The sequence below is a fragment of the Gracilinanus agilis genome, chromosome 3 (genome assembly GCF_016433145.1).
Source record: "Gracilinanus agilis isolate LMUSP501 chromosome 3, AgileGrace, whole genome shotgun sequence".
NCBI lineage: Eukaryota > Metazoa > Chordata > Mammalia > Didelphimorphia > Didelphidae > Gracilinanus > Gracilinanus agilis.
Window position 1 is genome coordinate 553852723 of NC_058132.1, and position 26623 is coordinate 553879345.

The 26623-nt window shown below is 33.4% G+C and overlaps 1 protein-coding gene across 4 annotated transcripts in view; it reads left to right on the forward strand.

The window, feature by feature from the left end:
- Positions 1-26623, forward strand: part of RBM26 (RNA binding motif protein 26) — a 106884-nt gene that overhangs the window by 25383 nt on the left and 54878 nt on the right. For 2 of the 4 annotated variants that reach the window (XM_044670575.1, XM_044670576.1), the window contains 5 exons: positions 140-357; positions 2834-3094; positions 4287-4526; positions 13711-13851; positions 14638-14793. In XM_044670575.1, the coding sequence (XP_044526510.1) occupies positions 140-357; positions 2834-3094; positions 4287-4526; positions 13711-13851; positions 14638-14793 (1016 nt within the window). The remainder of the gene's footprint in view (positions 1-139; positions 358-2833; positions 3095-4286; positions 4527-13710; positions 13852-14637; positions 14794-26623) is intronic. The other 2 variants (XM_044670577.1, XM_044670578.1) reach the window with 1 other exon arrangement.

Here is a 26623-nt window from a genome sequence, read left to right on the forward strand (position 1 = left end):
TGTGTAGTTTTTGTGATTGTAAGACTGATTAATGATTTGGATATGAGAATTGATTGTAATGCTTAGATTTTTAACTGGAAATTTTGTTTCTAGTAGTATGAATTTGCAAGGACCCTAAAAATACTAATTCAATTTTTAGGAGCCGTGATGAAAGGAAAAAAGATGATCGTTCTCGAAAAAGAGACTATGACCGAAATCCACCTCGAAGAGATTCCTATAGAGACCGGTACAATAGAAGAAGAGGGCGGAGCCGAAGTTATAGTCGGAGTCGCAGTCGGAGTTGGAGTAAAGAGCGGTTGCGAGACAGAGATAGAGACAGAAGCAGAACTAGAAGCCGAAGCCGAACACGAAGCAGAGGTATAAAATTATTACTCTTTCCCCATATTTCTTTTTAGCATTTTATTTTAGATTTTTATTAAAACTTCAGTTAGTGGGACAGTAAGTTGCCCCAATATATTGAGAGCCAGGCCTGGAGATGGGAGGTCCTGGGTATAAATCTGTCCTCAGATACTTCCTAGCTGTTGTGTAATTAGGATCTACTCCCCAGAAGCTCTCCCAGCATTCCATGTTCCTTCTCATATTACCTGCTAACATAGGGAGGATATAAGTTTTGTGTAGCCCTGCCTCACTTTCTTTTTCTCTGATTGCAGCTGTGGAAGTGGGCTTTGGGCAGGCAGGAAAAACTTATGTGGTCTTATTTTTGTTAGATAATTAGGTTTGAATTTCTATTTCTTTTAGTTTATTTTCCTTATATTTCAAGTGATTATTAATAAACTTTATAAAATATAATACTTGGAGTTATTGGACATAATTTAATTCTTACACTATGTGACCCTGGGCAAGTCTCTTAACCCTAATTGGTAAAATCCCTTAACCCTCTTTTGCCTTGCAGCTGATATTTAGTACAATATAAGACAGAAAGTACAGATTTTTAAAAAAACCCAAAAACTTCAGTTATTTAGAAATTTAACTTTAATCTCACAGTATAGTTTATGTTAATTTAATATTTGATTTATGTCAAGAGAGTAAGCATGCTTTTTTTCTCTATTGATTCTACATTAGTAAAGCCTTCAGTTAGGTTTTTAACTGTCATTTATGTGCTCTGTGAATATAATTCCCAGTATACCTTGTTAAAGGGAAGATGTAAAAACAAAGTAATGAAAAAGCATGATTGGTGTAATCCACTTCTGATTTTCCTGTTATATATTTCTGAGCTCTTTTTCATTCTTTGCTGTTGACTTGGCTCTTTATCTATAAAAGTTTTTTTTGAGGGGGCAGCTTATTCAAATTACATAGGAATGTTTTGGTTTTTTTCCTCTCTTTTTAATCTCTCATTCATCTTTACTTTCCATTTAGTTTTTTCTAAACACATACCTTACATATTGGAATCATTTAATACTTTGGGCAGAAGAAGTAAAGGTTAGGCAATGGCGGTTAAGTGGCTTGCCCATGGGACACACAGGCAGGAAGTGTCTGAGGTCAGATTTGAACACAGGACCTTCTGTCTCTAGGCTTCGCTCTCAGTCCATTGAGTCAATCTAGCTGTCCCTTATTTACATTTAGTTTTGAGTGAGAATGGCATAGTGGCAAATAAAACAACTTCGAATACTTGGCATTTTTTTCTGTATTGTACTTTTCTTTTTAAATGTGAAATTCTTGTTCTGAGTTAAAATTGCTAGTTTGGATATTTATGGGCAACAACCCTTATTTATATTTACCTAGTGTCTATCTAGTACTGTGTTTTGCATTTAGTAAATGTTTATTTGTTCATAGTATTTAGTACTGGAAGGCTACTCAAAGAGGATCTAGTTCAGTCTTATTATTTTACAGATGAAAAACCAGGACTAGAAAGGTCATCCATTTTTGTCTGGATTATATGAGATGTTAAGTAGTTGACTTAGGATTTGAATTCTGGTCCTTTGACTCCAAATCCAGTCTTCTTTCCATTGCACCATGTTTTGGTTCTCTCTTAAGCAATAAAATGCTTGTCAAATTGATATTGAATAAATTAGTACCTCAGTGATTAAAGTTAATGTAAAGTCTCCAAAGGATACCCTGAATACCCTGTTGGATAACTTTAAAACAAAGCTTTTTAAGAAAATATTTTTTTAAAAAAAATTACTAAAAATGATTCTTTTTTTGTGTTGCAAAAACCTTAATTCCTGTTTGCGTCACTTATAGGGCAGATAAGTGGTGAAGTAAATAGAATAGGGGACTTGGAGTTAAGAAGACCTGAGGTCAAATCTGAACTCAGACACTCTGGGCAAGTCACTTAAATCTGTGCCTCAGTTTCCTCATCTTTAAAATGAGAATAATTATGCTAATAGTTAAACTCCAGGGTTTTCCTGAAGATAAAATTAGATATTTGTAAGATGCTTTGCAATTGTAGTGCTTTGGACTTATGAAGACCTTAGTTGAAGTCCTACTTTTGACTCTTACTAGTAATTTGACCATGGAGAAATTACTTACTTTCTTAATGACATATATAAAAGTCATGGAAAGTTGCTGATTTTCATTGGTAGGAGGAGTTTCCACATTGGAAAATGGGAAGGAAATCTATCTCAAATGAAATCAAATCTTGCTCCAGCTACCCTCAAATCCTATTTGACTTAAATAATCAAACTGAAATAGGGATAAGAAAGAAGCTTTAGAAAGTCAGAGGAGAAGTCAAAAGAGGGATGTTATATAAGTCTTAAATTTTTATAGCATATTTGTATGATGTCTGAAGCAGAATATTAAGTTCTTTAAGATGAGATTTTAATTTTTAATTTTTGTATTTTTTATATTTATGTTATTTCATAACATATTTTTGAAAATCATTTTTTTTTTGTAGAAAGAGATCTGGGAAAACCAAAATATGACCTGGATAGAACAGATCCATTAGAAAACAACTATACTCCAGTTTCTTCTGTAACTAACATTTCGTCTGGCCACTACCCTGTTCCTACTTTGAGCAGTACTATTACTGTTATTGCTCCTACTCACCATGGTAATAACACTACAGAAAGCTGGTCTGAATTTCATGAAGACCAGGTGGACCATAACTCTTATGTAAGACCTCCAATGCCAAAGAAACGTTGCCGAGATTATGATGGTAAGTCTTTCAACTTTTGTATTAAGTAAATTCTACATGACATAATGCATTACACATATCTAATTCAGATATATATTACTGATAGTGGGAGTAGTTGAAATTAGTGTTGGTGAAATTTGCCTTTTATTAAACCAAAATAATGTTGTCCCTCTTAATTAAATGCTTCTTCAGTTTTGCCCCCCCCTTTATATTGAAGCAAATGATTGAATGTCAATTTTTTAAGTACTATTTATCTGAAAAGTAATGCTGCTTTTTTCCCAAAACCACAGTAAATTCCTATGAATGTGTTTTTTCAAAGGAACTGCTACTAAACCATTTTTTAATTAACAGGGAAAAACTTCTTAGGAAACGGGAAATAATATACACATATTGGACCTAGACATTTGATTGTCTCCTATGTATAAGAAAATTGATGAGAAGGTAGATGAACAGGGAGCTTTGGAGGAAGATTTTACTGTGAATGCCAAACTTCAGTACTTCAAAAGATCTGTTATTTCATCAATGTGGGTACTCCCTCCACCAATGCAGATGGCAACCCCTTTATGCCTTAGTGTAGAGAGTTTCATGAGCTGCCAAGGCTGAGTAAATTAATCACCTAGTGGTCAAGATTTTGGTAATGTCTCTGAACTTAGCTAGTCTGGTCCTCAAATGATGACAGTATGTTATTGGGTGAAGAGACCCTTCTATCTTTGTAAAGATTCTGCCAGAGTTTTTGTTCCAGTGGCTCAGCCTTTGACAACCTAGGGTCATTCTTACTGATAATTAGCCATTGGAAAAGGACTTTCTGAAGAATTGATAAACACTACCAGAAAATTAATGCTTGATTTCTAAAATTAGATATTATACTTGCATTGGAACAAATAGGTGCTAGGTAATACTTCTTCATTTATGTCTACATGTATAAATTTTTGTCTTTGAGAATTTTCAGCATTATCCTTTATATAACACTGTTTCTTGATGGGTCTTTTGTCATTGAGAAGCAATAGAGAACTGTAATTTGAACTGACCAAATACATTTCCCCATTTAAAGTAAAAAACAATACACCCATGCAGCACATATTTTTAGAACACTTATAATTTGTTAGCTCACATAAATCTTTGCAAAATGGTTTCAAAATTACATTTGTTATTTATTTTCACATATTCTTGAGACTTAATTAATCAAGTGGTTTTTTTTCCCCCCACCTCTCAGAAAAGGGATTCTGTATGAGAGGAGACATGTGCCCTTTTGATCATGGAAGTGACCCTGTAGTAGTAGAAGATGTAAACCTTCCTGGCATGCTGCCTTTCCCAGCACAACCCCCTGTTGTTGAAGGACCACCTCCTCCTGGACTTCCTCCACCTCCACCAATTCTGACACCTCCACCTGTGAATCTTAGACCTCCTGTGCCACCTCCAGGTCCATTACCACCTAGCCTTCCTCCAGTCACAGGTAAAAGAGTGTAAAACTTGTGTGTTTGTATCTATTTCTACGTATTTATATATGTAGCCATAATTATGCATAATTATGCACTTTGGTTTATGAAATAAGATTATTTTGTTGATTGGTTTTTTAAAAACTTTAGTGTTTTGAATTTAATAAGATAATTTTGAAGAAAATTTGACAACACTCAGTCTTGGGAAAATAGAAAGAAAACTAAAACTTGGGCTATAATAGGGTCACTGTTCAGTTAGTGGTGCCATTTGACTTTAGTTTATCTTCCTTATGATCCTATTTTCTCTTTTCTGGGTTCTTATGTTTTGTTGTGAAAATATTTAATCTTCTCAGTTCCAAATTGGTCATGAGCTACTTCATTTCTAAAAGAAAAGAAAACTTTATGAAGAATCCAGATATGAAATGCATATAATTGTTAGTATTAAATAAAGGTAATTATTTGTGGCACCTAATAGAAGCCAATGAATAAGGTTATTTAGGTCACTGATGAGGAAATTGTAGTTTATGCTGTCAAACCTGACTACTATGTTTGCTTGTTTTTAAAAAATCCTCTTGAATTTTACTAGTCCAAAGAGCCAACCAGATGCATAAAAGACATTTTTAATAGATCATTCTAATCGTCATGGAATTTTAAGAGTTCTAAGGAAATCCAAAGGTCATCTACTACAACCAAGATCTACATTCTGAATGCTCTCATGTCAATCCTTTAAGCCTTCCTGTGCTGAGGAACTTTGGATAGTTAATCAGTTAGGAAATTTTCTTTACAAGAACTTGAAATCGACCAGCCTTTTACTTCTCCCTTTGATCTTATTCCTGCCTTCTAAGTCTGAACAGAACGATGCTAATCCTTCTTACATATGATAATTCTTCAAGTACTTGAAGACAGAATTAGATTCCTGTTTTCTTCTATATAAATTCCCTTTTCATTCAGTTGATATTTGGTATAGTTTCATGTCTTCTCAACTTTTAGGTGATTTTTTTTTGGTCCTTTAGCTTTTCAGTGTTCAACTTGTACTGGGATATTCAAGATGTAGTTTGAACAGGACTTATCTCTCAGGGCTGTCATCTTTCTCTACACTACTTCTATTAATGTAGCCTAAGATGATTATTTGTAGTTGCCATGTCATACTTTTGGCTCATGCTGAACTTTTTGTCCCCACAAATCATCAGACTTTTTTACACACAAACTTCTTTCTTGCCCTATCACTTCTGTCTTTTGTATAGCTCTACCTTTAATTTTCTTACACCCAAATGCAGTATTTACATTTATAAAATCCTTAGTAGATTTCATCTTAGATTCAGTCCAATATTCCATTAAATTGAGAAGTTTTTTATTTTTTTTCACTCATTATATAAGAAATCTGTCAGCTTTATGTCATTTGCATATATGATAAGGACGCCATCTGTCTTTCCAAATGCCCTTTTTTAAAAGTGGTCTCAAGAAAATTTTTAGCGTTCATTTTTTAAAAAATTATTTTTATTGTCATGCAAAACATCATATTGGTCATTGTTGTAAGAGCACACTCATACATAACCAGAACCCCAAAATAAAAACATAAATACGCTGATGTGAAAGACAACTCCAACAGTTCTTTCTCTGGAGATGGATATTCTTCCCTGTCATTAGTCTTTCAGGATTGTCCCAGATCATTGCACTGCCAAGAGTAGTCAAGTTTTCATAGATAATCATCTACAATATTGCTGTTACTATGTACAATGTTCTTCCAGTTCTAGCATTCATTTTATAAACATTTTGAGTTCCAAATTTTCTCTTTCTTACCCCTTTCCTACCCATTAAGAAGTCAAGAATTATAATAGCATTTATACATATGAAATCATACAAAACATTTCCATATTATTTAACAAAACATAATAAAGCAAGCAAGAAAGGGAAAAAGTATTCTTCAATCTCAGAGTTTGCCAGCTCTTTCTCTGGAGGTGCATAGCATTTTTCATTATGGGTTTTTTGGAATTGTCTTGTATCATTGAATTGAACAGAGGTGCTTTAATGATCATTATAATATTGCTCTTACTGTGTACACTTTTCTCTTAGTTCTGTTTACTTCACTACATCAGTTCATACAGGTCTTTGTTTTTTCCCGAAACTGTCCTGCTCATCATTTCTTATAGCCTGCACGTCATTTCTTACAGCATATAGTATTCAATCATAATCATATACCTAAACTTGGTTCAGCCATTCTGCAGTTGAAGGTATCTCCTCTGTTTCTACTTGTTTGCTACTTCAAAAAGAGCTATGATATCTCTTTTGGGAAATGGTTTGCCTTAGTAGTTGTTTGGTCAAGTCAAAAGGTATGTAAAATTATATAGACTTCTGGGCATTGTTAGGGGGAAAAAGGGGTTTTGATTGGGTAAATATTAAATTTATTTAATTTTTAGATTAAATTTAGATTTAATCTCATTATCACAGCATAATTCCAAGTTGCTCTCTAGAATAATTGGACCAGTTCACAACACTATTGTTCCTATTTATCCTCTCCAATATTTTTTATTTTCATTTTCTGTCATGTTAATCAAGATAGTTTTTTTTTTTAATCAGGAGTGAGAGTATTTTTTCATGTGACTTGATTTCTATTGAAATTCTATTGATTTCTAATGAAAACTACCTGTTCATTATAATTTGACCATTTATTAATTAGAGAATAGCTCTAATTTTTTATAAAATTGCCTCATTTCCCTATATATTTGAGAAATGAGGCCTTTATTAGAGATTTAGAGATTTGATACTTCCCCTGGCCCCCCCCCCCCCCCCCATTTATTGCTTTTCTTCTAAGTTTGGCCATATTGGTTTTGTTTGTGCAGAAACTTAAATTTCATGTTATCAAAATTATCTATTGTACTTCTTATGATCTTTTACTTGATTATAAACTCTTCTCTTTTTTTATTTTTTTATTTTTTTTAACCCTTAACTTCTGTGTATTGGCTTATAGGTGGAAGAGTGGTAAGGGTGGGCAATGGGGGTCAAGTGACTTGCCCAGGGTCACATAGCTAGGAAGTGTCTGAGGCCAGATTTGAACCTAGGACCTCCCGTCTCTAGGCCTGGCTCTCAATCCACTGAGCTACCCAGCTGCCCCACTTTTCTCTTATCCATAGGGTCTGAAGGGCAACTAAAAAAACAACAGAAAACTGTGTTCTCCTAATTTACTTATGATATCACCCTTTATGCCTAAATTATTTACCTATTTTGACCTTTAGTTTCGTTTATATTGTGAGATTATGGTCTATGCCTAGTTTTCCTCTTTGGGTTTTCAAATAGTAGATTACTATGGTCATCTACTACTGTGTATCCTTTAATCTCTGGGGAAAAAAGTGGCACACCATTCTAGTACCTGCCAAGAAAACCTCATTGGCAGTATGGTCTTTAGAGACACAAAGAGTCAGACAACTGAATGACTGAACAACAACTGCATACCACTGATTCACCATTCTATTCCTTAGCCAGTATCAGATGGTGTTTTGTACTACAGTTCAAAATCTTGTACTGCTAGAGGCCACCTTAAATAATTATTTTTTCCATTGATTTCCTCGATGACCTTTTGTTCTTCCAAATGAATTTTGTTACTTTTCCTAGTTCTCTATAAAATAATTCTTTGATATGTTTGATTGGTATGACATTGAATGAGTAATTTAAGTTGGGTGGAATTGCCATTATTAACTCAGAAATCCCTTTAATATGTTCTAGGATGTTGGCAGCAATCAAAAGTTCTTTTGTCTGAAGTTTTAAAAAAATCATCATTCCTTTGAAAATCAGGTGTTAAGTTCTGTAATACGTTACCTCATTTCCATAACTTATCAAATCATTGGAGTTATGCCAGCAAGCATTTATTAAGAACCCCTAATGTACCACATGCACACTGTTTCAAAATCCTGAGATTTAGTTTGTCTGGTCTGGCAATTTGTATTCATTTAGAGTTACTAGGAATGCTCAGTTTATATGAATATTTTTCAAGGTTGTATTTCCTATTAAGCATTTTTCCCCCTATATCTCAATTTGAGACTTAGGTAGAGAAAACAAAAGAAAAATAGGAGTAATTTTTCTTGATGTGGTCTTTTAATATCTGCTAATTCAAATCAGTCATTGGTCTTTCTTTATATGATCTTTCTTCCTTTTTTGTTTTATCTTAGCTTTCCAGAATGCATAATGGATTTTAGCTTTTCTTACTATGCTATTCTCTTGTTGACTCCTTAGTTAACTACTTTTGCCTTCCTTTTCCCTTAATGTCTTTTTTAAAAAATCTTAATACTGAACAAGAAAACAAATAATTAAATTTGCTTAGTAACTGTTTGCATTTAAGTTAATTTTAGCTAATAGAATTTTTTAGACAATCCCTCTAGGTCCCTCCATTAGCATTCTTTTCCCATTCATTGATATAGTCTGTGATTGTTTCCTTAAATTGTGTGATTGTTGAGTGTAGGAACTTTTGTCTTTGTATCCTCAGCACTTTGGATGGTACCTGATACATAGTAGGAACTTATTAATACTTTATTGACTGACTTGCTGTAGTTCTTTTATATCCCCCCCCTTAAAATTGTTTTTCTCCTTGCATTATTTAATAAAAAATCTGTATTACTTTATACTCATCCTATTTTCTTGTCATAGTGACATATTCTATTACAATAATGTGCCACTATTTATTCATGCATTAATTTCTTAAGTGTTTTAAGTTCCTTTTAAAAAAAAACCCATACCTTTTGTCTTAAATACTAAATTACCAATATACTTAAATTACTAAATATTGGTACTAAGGCAGAAGAGCAATAAGGGGTAGACAATGGAGATTAAGTGACTTGCCCAGGGTCACACAGCAAGGAAGTGTCAGAGGGAACCCAGGAACTACTGTCCTGTATAGTTACTTTTTCAAATATATTTCTGAACATTCTTAACTATATGCTATTTGTCTTAGACAGTAAATGATTATTGCCTGGCAGGAAATTAGCATATCCGTAATAACTCTTTATCCCCTTACAAATGTGGAAGGCCTTCTACAACTTTCTTCGAGATTGATAACTCCTATAAACCCTTCTTCATAGATGGACATAGAGAGAAAAATCAATTACAGTAACAGGATAAGAATTCATACACTTGCCAGGTTATTTAGACTGTGACCAGCTGGTTCCCAGATGGGTCAAGGCAGTGACTCCCCAGTGTGTGAAGGCTAGTGACCATACATTAAATTGGAGTTGGTCCTCTAGGTGGTAAACATTCTGGATGGCTATATTTCAGATATCAGAGTATCATATAATTGGTTTAGAATTTGTTATAAGAACTGTTGGTGCTCTGAAAATTTTTGAAAGTTTTTTTTTTTAATGGCACTTTCAGGGTTACCACAAATGAAATTATTAGGTTAAATGACATGATTTTTCTCTGCATATCTTTTATTTTTTAAAAAACCCTTACCTTCTGTCTTAGAATCAGTACTATGTAATGATTCTAAAGGCAGAAGAGTGGGGAAGGGCAAGGCAATGGGGTTCCACACTTAGGAAGTGTTGGATGCTAGATTTGAACCCAAGACCTTTCAACTTTGGGCCTTGTGCCCTCTCTCTATCCTCTGAACCACTTATATGCTCACTATGCATATCTTTTTATATCTATTGTTATATCTATGCATATTTTTAAAAGTATGAGTTACTTCTACATTTCCTTTTGGACTCTTTATCCTTTTCTTCATCATGATCACTGATAGGATTTCTTCAGCCCAGATTTTGTTTTTTGGAAGCCATACTTTTTTCTTAACCTTATTTCCCACAAATCATTTCAGATGTAGCCTAACTGTACTTTCTTTGAACTTTGAAATCCATTCTTCTAAAGTTTACCATAATGTAAACTATACCTCATATTCTGACATATTTATCAAGACCTCTGAAATAGCATCACCACTTCCTTACGTGGTTCTATGATAGTTCTACTTTACTTTCCTGCTTCCCCCTGAGTAAGCTGTCTATCTAAGAATTTATAAGATACTCTTCTTTTTGCCAAGACCCTGTTTTATAATGGGAAGAACTGGCATTGAAATCAGGAGGGACTTGGATTAAATCCCATCTCTTATCCTCAGTGGCTTAGTGACTTTGGATAAATAATTTAATGTTTTTCTACCTTGATTTCACAGCAGAAATGTGAGTTTTATTTTTTTATGTTTTGAACAGAACTAGTACTCCACTTTTTGGCAATTTATGCCAAACTCATAAATATATGCCATCTCTTTGTTTCTGAAACTCACTGTCCATTTCATCTTTTTTGGCTAAGTTGATTAGAAGAGTTTCCCTTTATAATAATAGCAATTCTAATTTTTTCTTTCATTGTTACTTAAACACATTTATTCAGTCATATGTATTCCTTATATTTACAGATTTCCAAAAAGGTGTAGATCTTCTTTTTTATTTTTAACCCTTACCTTTTGTCTGAAAATTGATACTTAGTATTGGTTCCAAGCCAGAAGAGTGGTAAGGGCTAAGCAATTGGGATTAAGTGACTTGCTCAGGATTACATAGCTAAGAAAATGTCAGGGGTCAGATTTGAACCCAGAACCTTCCATCTCCAGGCCTGGCTCTTTATCCACTGAGTCACCTAGTTGCCCCAAGGTATACATCTTCTTGATATATATTGTTATTCCATTGCCCCCTTTTTGTGTTCTTTATAGTCTTAGGCAATTGAATATCCAATATGTCCAAAACTTATCACATTATCTTTTCTCTGAAGTCCATCCTTTTCCCATATGCCCCTGTTTTTCTTGAAGGTACCACAGTCATTAAAGTCACCCAGCCTCACAATTTAGGTATTATCCTCAACTCACTTTCTCTTACCTTACAAGTTTAATCAGTTAGTTAATATTTTCTCTAAATTTCACATAATATGTCCACTTCTTTCTGCTGATATAGTTCTTAACCACACAGACCAGAGACAGCATGTATAAGCACCCCCACCACCTCCACTATAGTGTTCTCTACTCTGTTGTAAACAACACAAAGACCTGGTCCCCAAAGCCCTAGTAATAGCCATGCCCCTAGAATTGGTGATTTTGCTTCTAGCTTGGCCCCTATAGCCAATATTAAAAGGAAGTAACACTTGTGGAGAAAGGGACCTTTACCTTCATTACCAGTCACCGACCAACCATCATCAGAGAATAGCTTAGGCTCAAGAGCCCCAAAAGTATTAATGCTTCTCTTGATAATCTCTCAGCGCCCACCCTGACCTATGGCATCGTAAGCTGTAAGTGTTGGAAAGGGAGCTACTGCCCCACTGTCATCGATTCCATCAACAAATGTCAGGGCAGGCAAGTCAGTCTAATTGAAGGAGCAAAACTTCTTAAAGGACATACACTACAGAGGCACAACATGGTACAGAGTCAAATAATTCAACATTAGAAACAGTTTTATCTACTGAAAAATCATTACAGAAGGCAACATTACCTTCTATAGATTTTGCCAGTATGTCCTAAGGACCTTTGGACCTTTCCATCTGACTTGAAACTGAAAGTTCCTATATATGTATTATCTCTCTCTTGAGAAGAATGATTGTGTTTTTCTATTTGTATCTCCATTGCTTAGGTCAGTGCATTCATTGCACATTATATGTGTGCATACCTTTTCATTTATTCATTCACCTAATCACGCAGCCCTTCTCACCTTGCTTTTTGAACTATTTCAATGGAATTTGGTCTTCATGCTTCAAGTCTCTCCCTCTTCTCTCCCATTTATCTTCCACAGAGTTGCTAGTGATTTCCTAAAGTGTAAGCAGTGTCATTCCCTGCTCAGTAAACTTCAGTAGCTTCTTATAACTTCTATGATCAGATATAATTTGACTGCCCTTTGCGTTCTGGCTGTGGCCTACCTTTCCAACTTTTTATATATCATTACTACTTGCTGAACTTCATGGTTTAGCCAGTGTCCTTTTTATTATTTCTTGGGTGTGCCATCTCATGTCATTTATACTAATTTAAAAGTCTGCTCACCAGAAGCTGTAGAGCTACAGATTAGCATAAGTTGGTGACAGGTTTTTACACTGTCTGTTCCCCATGTTTGGATTGTACTTCTACTTTATCTCTGCCTCTTAGGATCTGCTATTTCTTTCAAAATGCAAGTGACGCCTATGTGAAGCTTTTCTTATTTTTTCTCTTACTTCCCTTTCAGCTGCTTGCTGGTTTCCTCCTACCCTCCATTTACCTTATATTCATTTTTCATATTCTTATTTGTATCCATGTTGTTTTCCCTGGTAGAACGTAAGCTCCTTGCAGGCAGGGACTATTTTCTGTTGCTTTTATATCCTAGTTGTTGTTTTAAATCCTTACCTTTGGTCTTAGAATCAGTACCCAAAGTAGAAGAGCAGTAAGAGCTAAGCAATAGGGTTAAGTAAGTGACTCCAACCCAGGGTCACACAGCTAAGAAGTGTCTGAGGTCAGATTTGAACCTAGGATCTCTTATATCTAGGCTTGATTCTCAATCCACTGAGCCCCTCTTAGCTGCCCCATTCCTGCGTCTTAGTTTAGGGCAGTATCTGGTACATAATAGATACTTAATAAATGTTTGTTTATGGAATTCTACTGTGTATTGTTCTATTGTCATTAGATATTGTATACCCTCAATACCTAACACCTAGAATTGTTAGACTCATGTCAGATGATCTTTGGCAAACTATAAAAAATATAAATGTCTATTATTATGAGCCTATTAAGTCTCCATGATAACTTGTGAGCATACTGTATTACTTTAAAATCTCATGTTCTTTCTCATTCACTTTATTTCTTAGCCATACTTTTTGAATTGGTTGAGAACTATGGCTTGCTATCTTTCCTTTTTTAGGATATTGTTCTTTTTGAATTATTTGATATCTCTGTTAGCTATTCTTTGTATAATGTCTTAATGGTTGGTGTGTGGCTTATATGGACAGTTATTTTTTCTTCTTTTTTTTCCTTCTCAATTAAAAATCTTTCTAATGAAATCTAGAATTTTTAGGCAAGTATATCCTTGCTGCTGATGAGATGCCCTTCTTCCTTAGCAAAGAACCCATCTTTTCTGTATTTCAGAGTGTAGTTTCACTTTACTTGTAATATTGCATTTGCATGTCTTATTAGAATATGACCTGACCAATGAGAAAATATCTTGATTGGCTTACAATATTTCATTTACCTTACTTTCAGTTGATATAGCTAATTCTTGATTTTTACAGGACCACCACCTCCACTTCCTCCTTTGCAGCCATCTGGTATGGATGCTCCTCCAAATTCTGCAACCAGTTCTGTTCCCACTGTAGTAACAACGGGTATTCATCACCAGCCTCCGCCTGCACCACCCTCTCTCTTTACAGCAGGTGCAGTATGGACTTTTTAAGATTATTAGTTCAGAGCCATAGAATTTTGTAACTTAGCTTACAGTCCACATCTGGAGAGTTAAAGTGATTAGCCTAAAGTTGCAATTCATGTCATAGAGTATACCAGTTTTATAGCTAAAGGGATTATTTAATCAGTTTTTTTTAATTAACAGTAAGGAACCTAAACCCTAAAGAGTTTAAGGGACCTGTCCGAGGTGACTAAGCTAATGAGTAGTAGATTAATAATTAGAGTTCATTTCTGTACTATTTCCATGTGTAGCTAGAATATTTTTCTTGGTTAAATTTCCCTGAGTACAGTATAATAATTGCCAGTTCTATGAACTCTTTGTGGTGTATGTGTGTACACACACATGCATTCACACACACACACACACACACACCTCTACAATATGTGCTAAGTGAAGAGAGGTTAGAATGTTGGATTTGGAATCAGGAAGACCTGAATTCAAATTTGGCCTCACATATTTAATAGCTATCCAAGCCTATGTAAGTCACTTAAAATCTTTGTTTACCTCAGTTTTCTCATCTGTAAAAAGAGATTGATGGCACCTACTTCCTAGGGTTGTGAGGAAAAACTGAGGTAATATTTGTAAATTTTAAAGTGCTATATGTGTTTTTATTATAATGTTTTTGATCCTAGTGACATAAATGAATTAATTTTGGGATCTTTTCAGTTAACATTTAAATGTATAGTGCCACTGTTTTATGTTAACTATATGACAACATTTTTCATAGTGGAGTTTTATAATTGTTGTTTAATTACAGTTTTTGTATTACCAGATACATATGACACAGATGGCTATAATCCTGAAGCCCCAAGCATAACAAACACTTCCAGACCTATGTATAGACACAGAGTGCATGCCCAAAGGCCTAATTTGATAGGACTTACTTCAGGAGATATGGATCTGCCACCCAGAGGTATTGTGACTAAGTTTGTTCTTTTCATCTTCCCAACATCAGAGATGAAAGGACATGTACTATAATACCAATTACAGGTCTTGGGTCAGCAATTGTAACATTGTTCCATAATCAGTCATTTGTGGAAGAAGGTATGCTTCTTTCATTAGTTGTGACTATTCAGAGTATACTGTTGGTTGTGTTGTTGTACATCCTTTTTTTGTTTCCACAGAATAGGAAATATTAAGCCAATTCATCGTAGTGATAATAATGGTTTTTTAGTTAAAATTTTCTGCTTCCATTTCAAACCATATTTCTTTTTCAGATGGTATTTTCTTCGAACTTTGTATGTTTTTACCAACTATATTTATTTTCTCTCTTGTAGTCTTTGGAGACCTAAGGAATTTGTCCCTTAAGACTTATGTGATGGATCATGTTGAGTGAACATCTCTTTAAATGTTTTTAAATTTGTTTTTTCCTTTAGTTTATTATATTTTATATATTAACTTGGATGTAGTCTATTTTAGTGGGTGACAATCTCTGTTTTATTCTGTTTCTTGGAAGAGATGGGCATTTCCAAGAAGATAAAAGGTGGCATTTGCACAGATGAAGAATTAAGGGATAACAGTCACAAGGTCATAAGGGAAAATGTTTAGGAGATTTCACCCTTTTCCTCTGTCACAAAATGCCTTTTAAATCTTGTATTATTTTGCTCTTTAAACTTTCGAGGTATGAGATATTTATTTGACACAGCCAGAAAAATCACTTTTTTATATTGGAGAGAAATAAAAATACATTTGAGAATAAATAAGTAGTTTGATTTTCTAATACTTTTGATGTTAATTCCTTGTTTATTTTGCTTTCTTCTGCACTTTGTATAATATATGCCCACAAGCAGTCAGGAAATTTTTTAAATTCAAATATAGATTGAGAAAAATAGGCAAATCATTTAATTTTGTGATTTACTTTTTTATACTGCATGGGGAATCTGATATATTTAATTCTCTTATTCTCATTTTAAAGTAGTTCTCCTATCTTTTCCCTATTTATATTGCATTTTTAAGATGGAGAATTTGTTGTTTACATGTATCACAAAGTTTCAAACATGATGATATTTTGGGTATAGGATAGGTCTCTTCCCCTCCCCCAACCAGTCCCTTTTGTCCAAACTAACCAGTGACTTTATTAGTATAGAGAATTTCTGATGTAGAAACTCTTTACTCTTCTTGGATAGTCTTAGTCAAAGGGCATTTTGAGGCGGCTAGATCTTAAAGCCTAATATGTGTTAAGGGAAGTACTTAAACCCAGAGTCTAAAAATGTGTCTTTTTTTATTTGCTATACCAAACTGCCAACATGATTGCCATTCATTTAAAGGCTTGTAATAATGGCATTCTTTATAAACACAGAATATTTTGTGTGAAAGGTATTTCATTATGGACAGGATCTTCATTACAATTGCAGAATTATTACTGTGTATTTATAATAAAATACAAATCATTAAATTATCACTATATTTTTGTTCTGTTAAAACTTAAAAAAAATTTCTGGAATGTTTTTACTCCTGCTTGCCCTCCCTTTTTTTGTTTTAAACCTTATCCTAGTTGTTATCCTAGTAACAACTTTAAGATAGCAGAGCCAGGGCTTGGCAAGTGGGATTAAAATGATCAGTGTCACACTGCTAGGAAATTTCAGAGGGCAGAGATTTGAACCCAAGTCCTCCTGACTCCAGGCCTGGCGCTTTATCTGCTGAGCTACCTAGCAGCCCCAGATTCTTTTACTTTTGAATCCTTAAGATTTGATGTCAACTTAAAATAATAAGTACATTGGGAATTAATAACTATTTACTTATATACTTCAGAGAGTAATTATTTTAAATATTCTAAAGTATAAATCTCTTTGTTCCTTACAAGTGTCACTTGGAGGTAGGGAGAAGGGTGGGATGAGTAGGACATTATATTCCTGTTTTCATATTCCTAAAGACCTTTAGAGCTGAGTGAATGTTTTCATTACTTAATTCTATTCTAGAGTGAGTTGGAAGCAACTTCACTGGTTCGTAATCTAGTCTGATCTACCCTGAATATGAAATCCTTTTCATAAAAACTTGGTTGAGTGAACATCTGACTATCATTTGAATTTTTCTGGTAATGGGAAAATTAACTAATTTCTGAAATTTTAGGTTTAATGAGGTCAGCTCATTATTTTGAAAAGTTCTAATTATAAGGAATATTTTCTTTATATTGATTCCAAATCTGACTCTTTTTAAATAATTTCAAGCCCATTATTCCTAATTTTGTCTTGTGGGTCCACGAAGAGCAAGCAATTATTTCTTTTTGACATATCAAATCCTTGAAAATAGCTTGTTTGTAGTTGTCTCAGTTCTGTTTATTTCAAATTTTTAGTTTTTTAAATACATTTTTATAGAAAGATTTAAGAAAAAGTTATCCTTTCCAATATTTCTCTTTCTCATTCCTTCCAGAGAGCCACAATTATAACAAAATAAAAAGAAGAAAAAATTTTTGGTTTTAAAAGCTAGAAATTGTCTGATATATCCAATGTTCTACATCCATCTTCTCCCAGCTCTTCAGAGATGAAAGAAGTTACTTTCTCATATTTTTTTTTTTTGTAGGGTCACATTTGGTCATTCTAATTTAATGGCATTTAATTTCAATTGTTTTACTTTCCATTTATAGCCTATAACTAAATATTCTAGATATGATCTGTTTGGTAAGGGAAGAATACATTGGAATTATCTCATTCTGTACTTTTATGGAGCCTAAGTTGAATTAGCTTTTTTAGTTATTATGTCAAACAGTTCTAGTTTTCTGACAAGACAACATGAATCATAGACCAAGAGGTTGTCAAATAGAGTCAGGTGATAACATTTGGGGCAATATAGGAAGAGAAAAGTAAGAAAATTTAATTCAAGTATGAAATAGCTGCTACATAGATAGCATTGTGCTAAAATTTGGGAGGAAAAGAACTTACATTTTAGTGTGGAAGGTTATGATATGTATATAATGATCTATAATGGAAAAAAATAAAGTAATACATAAGAGAGATAAAAGGAAAAAGTATGAGAAAAATTCAGCTGGGTTTTAACATAACTTTTTTGGGGATGATACCAGTTCATTGGTGAGAGAAAAATGTAACATCAGGAGCTTTGAAGATAAGATAGTTTAATCTCCCACTCCCCATCCCCTCCCCACCATTTCCCAGTAAGAATCCTGAGCAAGAATAAAGTAAAAGGATGCCCATACTACTATACCATCTCAGTGTCACTGCTCATCTGGCAAATAGGGGAGGGAGATTTAAAGGGGATGGGAAAGGAAACTTTTTTATTACTCTGCAATAATTATTAAGAATTGAATTTGAGTCCTCTAATTCTAAATCTAGCTTTCTCTTCATTTTTTGGTACAAATTGTAGTCCCATCACATTCCTGCTCTGTTGTTATGGACAAGTTACCCAACCTTTCTAAACCTTTGTTTTTATCATCTAAAGTATTTGTGTTCCTGCTTCTTAGGATCATAAAGAAGAAATTGCTTTATAAACCCTACATTGTTATGTAATTGAAAATTATTTTTACTTACAGCCCCTTTGGTTTTCTTCCCTTTGGTCTTCTTGGCATATAGGATCATGAGAATGACATAAATTTATAAAAGACTTGCTAAATGTTCACTTGATTTTTTAAATCCAGTGTACATGAGTTAGGAACTTGATTTGAAATTCTTGTATGATAAGCTTTTGTCCTTGCCAGGAAAATATCTTTATAAGTACTTGATTCCAAGCATAAGATCATTGCTGCACCTAGTCAAACATCTAATTTACCTGTCTTTCTGGAGGTCTTTGAGGGAGGAGTAGCTCCTCAATGACTGTTTGCCTTGTCTTTTTCTTGCCATATAGGATCCTAGATCTTATAGGAGGAAGAGACATCTCAGAGGTCATCTAACTGTTCAACCTTTAAATTTTACAATTGAGGAAACTTTGGTTCATTTAATTTAAGGGATAGGTTGAGTCATACAAGTAGTAAATGACACAAGGGACATTTTAGTCTAGGTCCTTTAACTAGAACCATTCTACATGCCACCTTTCTTGCATTATATGAAGATGTCTGTAAAATCCTTTCAGGGCAAAAGAATTAAGAAGATGAATATCATTTGGTAGTTCTCCTTATTTTCATACCTTAAACAAAAATTGTACCTCATTGATTTAATAGGACAGCTATTATTTAATTTTATATTATTTATGGATCTGAGATTTACCATCATAAAAATTAGTTATAACAGTATGGTATCATAAGACCTTTCAAGCCTGTTATCATCATAAGACCTTTCAAGCCTGTTCTTCCCCCCCCCTTATTGTACATTACATAATTTCACAATATTATAAAAAAATAAGTAGGAAAAAATTTCTAGTAGGATAATTATATATCCGTTTAACAAATTAAGACTTCTCATAGCATCGTTGACTTTCTAGTAAGTACAGTGCATATTCTACAGAATTTCAATGTCTTTTTGAATTCTCCACCTAGTTTTTAATTATTGCCTTTCTAAATTTTGAAATTTTAATCTTATTATGCTGATTATGTTAATTTAAAAGCAAAGCAATATATAAGATATAGAAAGGAGAGATTCATAAAACAGACTCATTAAAAGATATGGCAACCTTAGGATACCAGTCCTTTAATAAAAAATATATCTTTAAAGTAGGAATTCTTACTGATTTTTATCCAGCTATTTTCTATAAAACAGTATGTCAAGGCCCAGTCCTAAGTGTTAGGGTTAAAAAATTAAAAATGATATCAATTTTTATCTCCAAGGAGTTTACATCCTTAGAGGAAACAACATATACAAATATAAGAATATGCAAAAAATAAATGTAAAGTACTTTTTTTGTAGAAGACACAAGTAGCTGAAAGATTATACAACTTGAATTTCTCTTTGGAGGAAACAAGATCCTAAGAGGTGAAGGTAAAGAATGATTGAGGGCATTTCAGGAATGGAAAAGTCTGTGTAAAGACAAATGAGATGGAGGAGGCTACCTGTTTAGCTGGACCAGAAATGTAATGAATGGTTTTCAGGACCAAACAAAAAGGAGTTTGTATTTAGTCCTACAAGTAATAGAAAGCCACTGAAGTTTCTTAAAAAGAGCACTGATACGGTCTGACCCAGGCTTTAAGGAATGTCACTTAAGAAGCTGTGTGGAATGAAACAATTAAAATTCTCTAAAGACTGTGTCTTTATAAAATTATTATTTATTAAATGTCAAAAAGTGTGCTAGAGAGAGAGAGAGAGAAAGAGAAAGAGAAACCCAAAACCCAGGCCTCTTGGCTGCCTAGGGCCAGCTAGGAGAGCTAGGGCCTGGGGCTGCCTGACTAGTAAGCAGCTTCAGCTGTCTATTCCATGAGTTAGCTGATCAAGCCAAGAGTGAAACCATACAGCCTCTTGAATCTGTGGTTCCTGGAAAAAAGCCTGGACTTCCTGCCTCCTCTGTCAATTTAGGCTCTTTGTGATATCTCAGACCTCAATCAGAACAAGAGTTGGGGGGGGGGGGGGGTCTTCTGGACACCAAGAGTAAAACCATGTAACAAATCTAGAATGGCTACATGGCATATGTGCATTCCTCTCCACATGGGTTTGCCTAGATTATTTAATTACTTTCCACCCAAGAGAGGCCTTATTTACAGATAAACAAGGAACAGATTTCATCTTTGGCAATTTTTACATGGAGACAAAATAAAGAAGGACCCAATATAACCTGAGAGATACAGTTTGAACTTCAGCTCTAAGATCAACTGTTCAGAACTTTAAAATCAAAAGACTGTTTTGGAGGCCATAAAGGGGTACAAATTAGCATTAACTTTCCAGAGGAAGATGGATTGAAGAGAACAGAGATTTGAGGCAGGAAGACCAATTAGGACCCTCTTGTGATAGTCCAAGTTGTGAATAAAGAGAAAAGGGAAATGGAGGGAAACGGGATCTAAGAAATTGAGTTGGGAATCCTCAAGGCTTAACACCTAATTGAATATTAGTAAAGAGTGAGGGCCTCTGGAGGATTCTGAGGTGGTATATTAGGGGTAACTGAAAAGGATGACAAATTTTTGTTCTTGATAGAAATAGGGAAATTTATTTAGAAGAGGAGTGGATTTGAGGAGATATATAATGAATTCTGTTTTGCTTGTGTAGAATTTGAGATGTTTGGGGGATATTTAGTTCAGAATGTTCAGGAAGCAATTAAAAGAGATGGGGACTAGAACTTAGTGGAGAGGGGAGAGCTAGATATATAGATATAAGAGTCTTCTGCATAGAGATAGTAATTGAACCATAGTAGGGAATGAGGTCAGAAAGAAATTGTTTAACTAGAGAGGACAAAGTATTGTATACCTCAGTATTTGTCAGAATATTAATGATGAAGCAAAGGAGATGAAGAAATCAGTCAAATATTGTGGGAAAACAGTATTATCATTAAAAAGCAGAAAATATGTTATCTAGGAGGAGAGGGTATTTAACAGTATCAGATATTAGAGAGTGGTCAAGAAGGATGCATTTGAAAAAAGGCTTTATGTAATCAAGACAAAGGGAAAGCAAAGACTAAAAGTGGACCTGTAATACACCATTTAAATTGTTACAATTTGAGTTCATTACTCATATTATTAACAATTTTAGCTGACTTAGCTTTAAAAAGAATTAAGGCTAATACAAGATTTTAAACATTATAAAGCAGTAATTGGAAAGATCATTGGAATAGAACAGACATATCACAAACAGTAGTATATCCAAGTTTGGGGGAATAACTCAGTAAAAATGCTGGGACAATTGCTGACAAAAGCAGTTTGGCAGAAATAGTTATACATCAATATCTTACATTGACTTAAGCTACGATAAAAATTGATACATGACTTAGATGTAAAAGGAGATATAAGCAAATTAGAACAGGGAACCTATTTACCTAACAGATTTATAGATAGGAGAGGAATTTATGAGTAAATAAGAGATTGGAGAACATTATGGTGCAGGGAGAGGAGAAGTAGAGATACCTGGGAATAAAGTTTTTAAAAATTAAATTAAAAAAAGATTTAAGGCTATATTTTTATTTTGGGAAATTGGTAGAAATACATTGGTAGACAATACAAAGAAAATGTTACATTAATTATTTCTATCCTGAACATATTTTGTTGGATAATACTTGTTTAAAGACATTTATAATTTTAATTCTTGTTAACATAAATTTTGTTATTTTGTTTTTATCTTATTTTATTTCCTACTATATCTTTTCCTCACTCAAAAAAGACAAGCAAAACTATAACCAATATTGAATATTAGATGTTATATGTAATGTTCCATATTTTTGTGGGCTTTGACCTATATAAAGAAAGGCAGGGGAATGCCTTCTCACATCTCTTCTTTGGAGCATACTTATACATTTATTATTACTTAGTTTTTATTGTGTATTTGTTCTTTGCATTTATTGACTTTGCTTATTTCACTTTGTATCATTTCATTTCAATATTTCCTTGCTTCTCTGTATTCATCATAGTCATTGTTTTTTGCAACATAGAAATATAATTACCACAACTGGTTTAACTAATCCTTGTCCATTTTGTTTATATTTCCTTGCTAGCACAAAAAAGGGCTGCTAGAAATATTTTGTCTATGGGACCTTTTTTTTTTTTGTTAGTGACTTTCTTAAAGTATATGACTAGTGGTGTAATCCCTGGATCAAAGGGGTCGTATAGAGGTTTTAGTTCCTCTTTTTAAGTTCTTCAAAATCGTCCAATAAACAGTGCAGTAGAGCCTCCATGTTCTGTAATCTCTCTAACATTAATTAATCCTATCTTTCCTCAGCTTTGCTTATTTACTGGTGGTGAGTCGAAACTTCAATGTTTTAATGTTCATTTCACTTACTAATCCTTTGGAATATTTTTTCATATCTTTGTTTAGTATCTTGAAAGTCTTTTGTGAACTATATGTAGTTTTGAGAAATGAGAAGAAAGGATCATGGAAAGGATGGGGTATAATTTGACTATAGGATTTGGGGCAAAGGTTATTTTCTTTCATGGATCATAGCTTCTGTCAATATTTTCTCTTGAATTGATATTTCTAGAGGTAATGCATAATAGGGAAAAAAACAAAAGGATGATAGGTCAAAGTTTATAAAGGGCAGTAACATTGAGACTAGTTAGAATAGGGAACATAAGCCTGCTTCTATAGAAACTTCTGCTCTGAAAAATATTAAGAAAGAAATCAGTGATTTTAATTCTTCAGATTCATGAGGCTATGTAATGTTAGCCTTTGGAGCATATTTACATAGTTAGTTTCTGTTTCCCAAGCCGTAACCATCTCGAAGCATCTTTTCATTCTTTTATTACTTTTCTTTGATGATACTATATAGAGTAAATCAAACATAACCTATCTGTCACTCTTGACAATTCTCAAGTTGAAACATTTAATTTTTAAAATATATTTTTGTTAGTCATATTGAGACTTTTTACAATTTGTTATTATTGACTTTTAGAAGTGTAAGTAGACATTGCATGTGTGCTGTTCAGCATAGTAAATAAAAAGGCAACATGATAGTGTGTGAAATATAGTACTATTAGAAATATGAAAATTCTAGTTCTGGGCGACTTTTTTTTTTTTTGCTAGCTGTGTTGAGCTTGAGCACATCTCATAACTTTGCTGAGCTTGTTTTTCTAACTGTAAAATGGAAATTATATACTCAGCCTTATCTTGCTCTTAAGGTTGTAAGAATCAATCAGATAGTCTTTGTGAAAGAACTTTATATATTATAAAGTATGATGTAAATGTAAGGATAGATTATTATGGCACTCAAGGAACCTTTGCAATCACTTTCCTACTTGCCTTTCCAGTATTCTATCATCACATTATTTCTCTTTACATAGTTGCTAAACCAAATTATTCATCCTTTCCCTCCACTCTCCACTCATTGAAATCCTTTTTATAAATCATTGCTCAGCTCATGTGCCATTTTTCTTGGTACCTTTGTTGAGTTTTGCTGATGGAAAGTAATCTCCACATGTTTTTAATAGTTCTTTGATATGGCTTTGCCTGTGCATAATCCTAATTTGAATGAACTGTCAGTTATCCTGTAATAAACTCCTTAAGCTCTAAGCTTATTTAGGTTTATGTATGTAATTCTTTAACAAATGTTTTTTGAATCATATTTGCTGAACTTCTTAATAAATTCCAATTTTATTTTGTTTGAAGTAGAAAACTTCTGTTTTGGCAGATTGTATCTGAAAGGACAAAAATTACAGATATTTCACAAACCTGGTAAACTATTTGGAAGAACAGCACATGAATATACTTACCTTTATTCTCTCCTCTTGTGGCCCAAGGAGAGAAGTCAGGAAGATTGAAGTTCAAATTTAACTTTATATACTTAGTAGCTTTATGGTCCTGGACAAGTCATTTAACCTCTATTTGACTTAGTTTCCTTACCTGTAAAATGCAGAGAATAATGGCACCTACCTCTCAGAGTTGTTGTGAGAATTAAATGAAATAATCAGTATAAAGTGCATAGCATAATTCCTGGCACATTGTAAGCACTTATTAAATATTAGCTGCTATTATAATTATTATCATCATCATTATTAGTTATTACTCTTGTTATAGCATTTAGTTACCTGACCATAATAGTTTGACAACCCAAAGAAAACAAATAAGCCAATCCCTTTCATAGTAGTTCAAGTTCTGGCTTGTTTTCACGAAACTCTTATGTCCTTAGATTCTATTTTACATTTAAGTTTCTGCATGTATGTCACTTTACTAGTTTGTGTATTCCATTAGGACAGAGAAGATCTAATTTTATTTTGGTAGCTCCCTCTAACATCTAGCATATTAAATAGGTGAAAAGTGAATGTTTACTCCATCAAATTGGAACATATCACCAAGTGGGAAGGTGTTAGAACCTTTTGGACTGTGTACGTGTGGAAGAATAGATCAGCACAGATTAAATTGAAACAAATATCAATTAAATACTTTGGATGAGAAGACTAAGAGAATTTAGATTGTTCTAAGAATTGTGGTCAGTACAATTTGAGATCAATAATTTACATTATATTTAAAATTTTTCATTTTGTGTCCTGCATATTAAATTAATTTTTTTCTTTGAATGTGCCTAATCTGCATAGCTCCAAAAGTTATAACTAATGGATGGAATTTATAGAGAAACAAATTTCCATTCCATATAAGAAATTTTTCTAGGAAGTAGAGTTGTCAAAAAATAGATTGTCTCTGGAGTTGAATTGTGTGTCACTTTCTCCTCATTGAAATTCTTAGAGAATGGAGTAGGAGCAGCTGCAGCATGGCTGCATTTATTCCTTACCTCTTTTTCCTTTTATGGTCCCATAATTTTCTTTTTCTAGCATTTAGTTATCTTTTTTATAGCCTTTTAAGATTTGCAAAGCACTTTGATTCTCCTAGCAATCCTGTGAACTAGGTGGTTTTATTAACCCCTTTTTACAAATTAGGAACTGTGACTGAAAGGTTAAGTGACTTGCCTAGGGTCATGCAGCTAATAAGAAGCTGAGGTGTGGTATTCAGATGTAGATCTTTCTAAGTCTAGCATTCTATTTACTACTCTATACACTGCCTTTTATAAAGGGTTTATTCATGCATTGGGGAGAGATTGGCCTATTTGGCTTCTGGTTTGATCTTAAAAACAACCATTTTATTTATTTACTTAGGTTGAATAGGCTGGAAATATTGAAAATATGCTTTTAGAAATATTGATAATTAAAGTTACGCTGACTGGGCAGGGCTGGGTTGATATTAACAAGTATGTTTTATCCCCTTCCACCCTATGGCTACCAGGAAATGTATAAAGTGTAATTTAGTGGTGTTCTAACCTAACAAAGCATCTTGTCCCCCTATTCCCCTCCCCCAACAAAATAAAAAAAACCTCCCACAAATATAAAAGATAGGCAAAATAGTTTTTCTTTATGTGCCCCTCCCACCCAATTCCTAAACTTACTTTATTATATCTCTGAATTCTTATTTGGCTTTTTCCCTGTAATTACTGTTTTGGTATTTTGAAAAACATAATTCTTTTGAATATATAGTGAAATGTACGTTCACCCCAAGGGGAGGGGGGAGAATCATAAAAATGTTTTAAAAAATTTTAAAAATATTTCCACTTAGAAACTTCTCTGAGACACAGTTTTGCTTTATATGGTGTTTTAGTAAATTATAAATTAAACTTTTAAATGGTTTGTTATTCTTTATGTAGAATGCCATATTTTTTTTTGAAATTGATCAGCTTTTTTGAAGGGGAAATTTTCTTGCAAAAACCTAAAAATATTTGTTCATGCTTGACCCGAAACAAATCTGAATTCTTGGTCAGTCATGTATATTAGTAGATTTTTGTTTGTGATGATTGGTATTTTTAAATAGCCATTTTTTCCCATTTCCTTCCTTAGTTTTCTCAAACAAGAAAGTTTTTAGGCACAGGGCTCTAAAAAGTTCTGTGTGGATTAAAATTGCATATTACTTAATTTGTGATTTGCAAGAATATAGTTATTTTAAAATCATTAAATGAGCATAAGGAAACTACTAACTGTATCTTTGTAATACCTTTTTTTTTTTCATAGTTCCATAAACTTTTGGGTAGATTTAGGCTGAGTTTTCCACAAATGCTTGCATTGTAAAAGACTTTGCAATATAAATAATCCACTTAAAACAAGTAAAGAATCTACTGTATTGATCACTGGTAGTGTGTTTTCAAGTTTAGTTGCGATTGTTCATTGATTTCTCTCTAAATGTTATCTAGCAAGTCACAAAAACATTTCCCAAGTTGAATTTATCATAGTAGACTATGCAATAATAGAACTC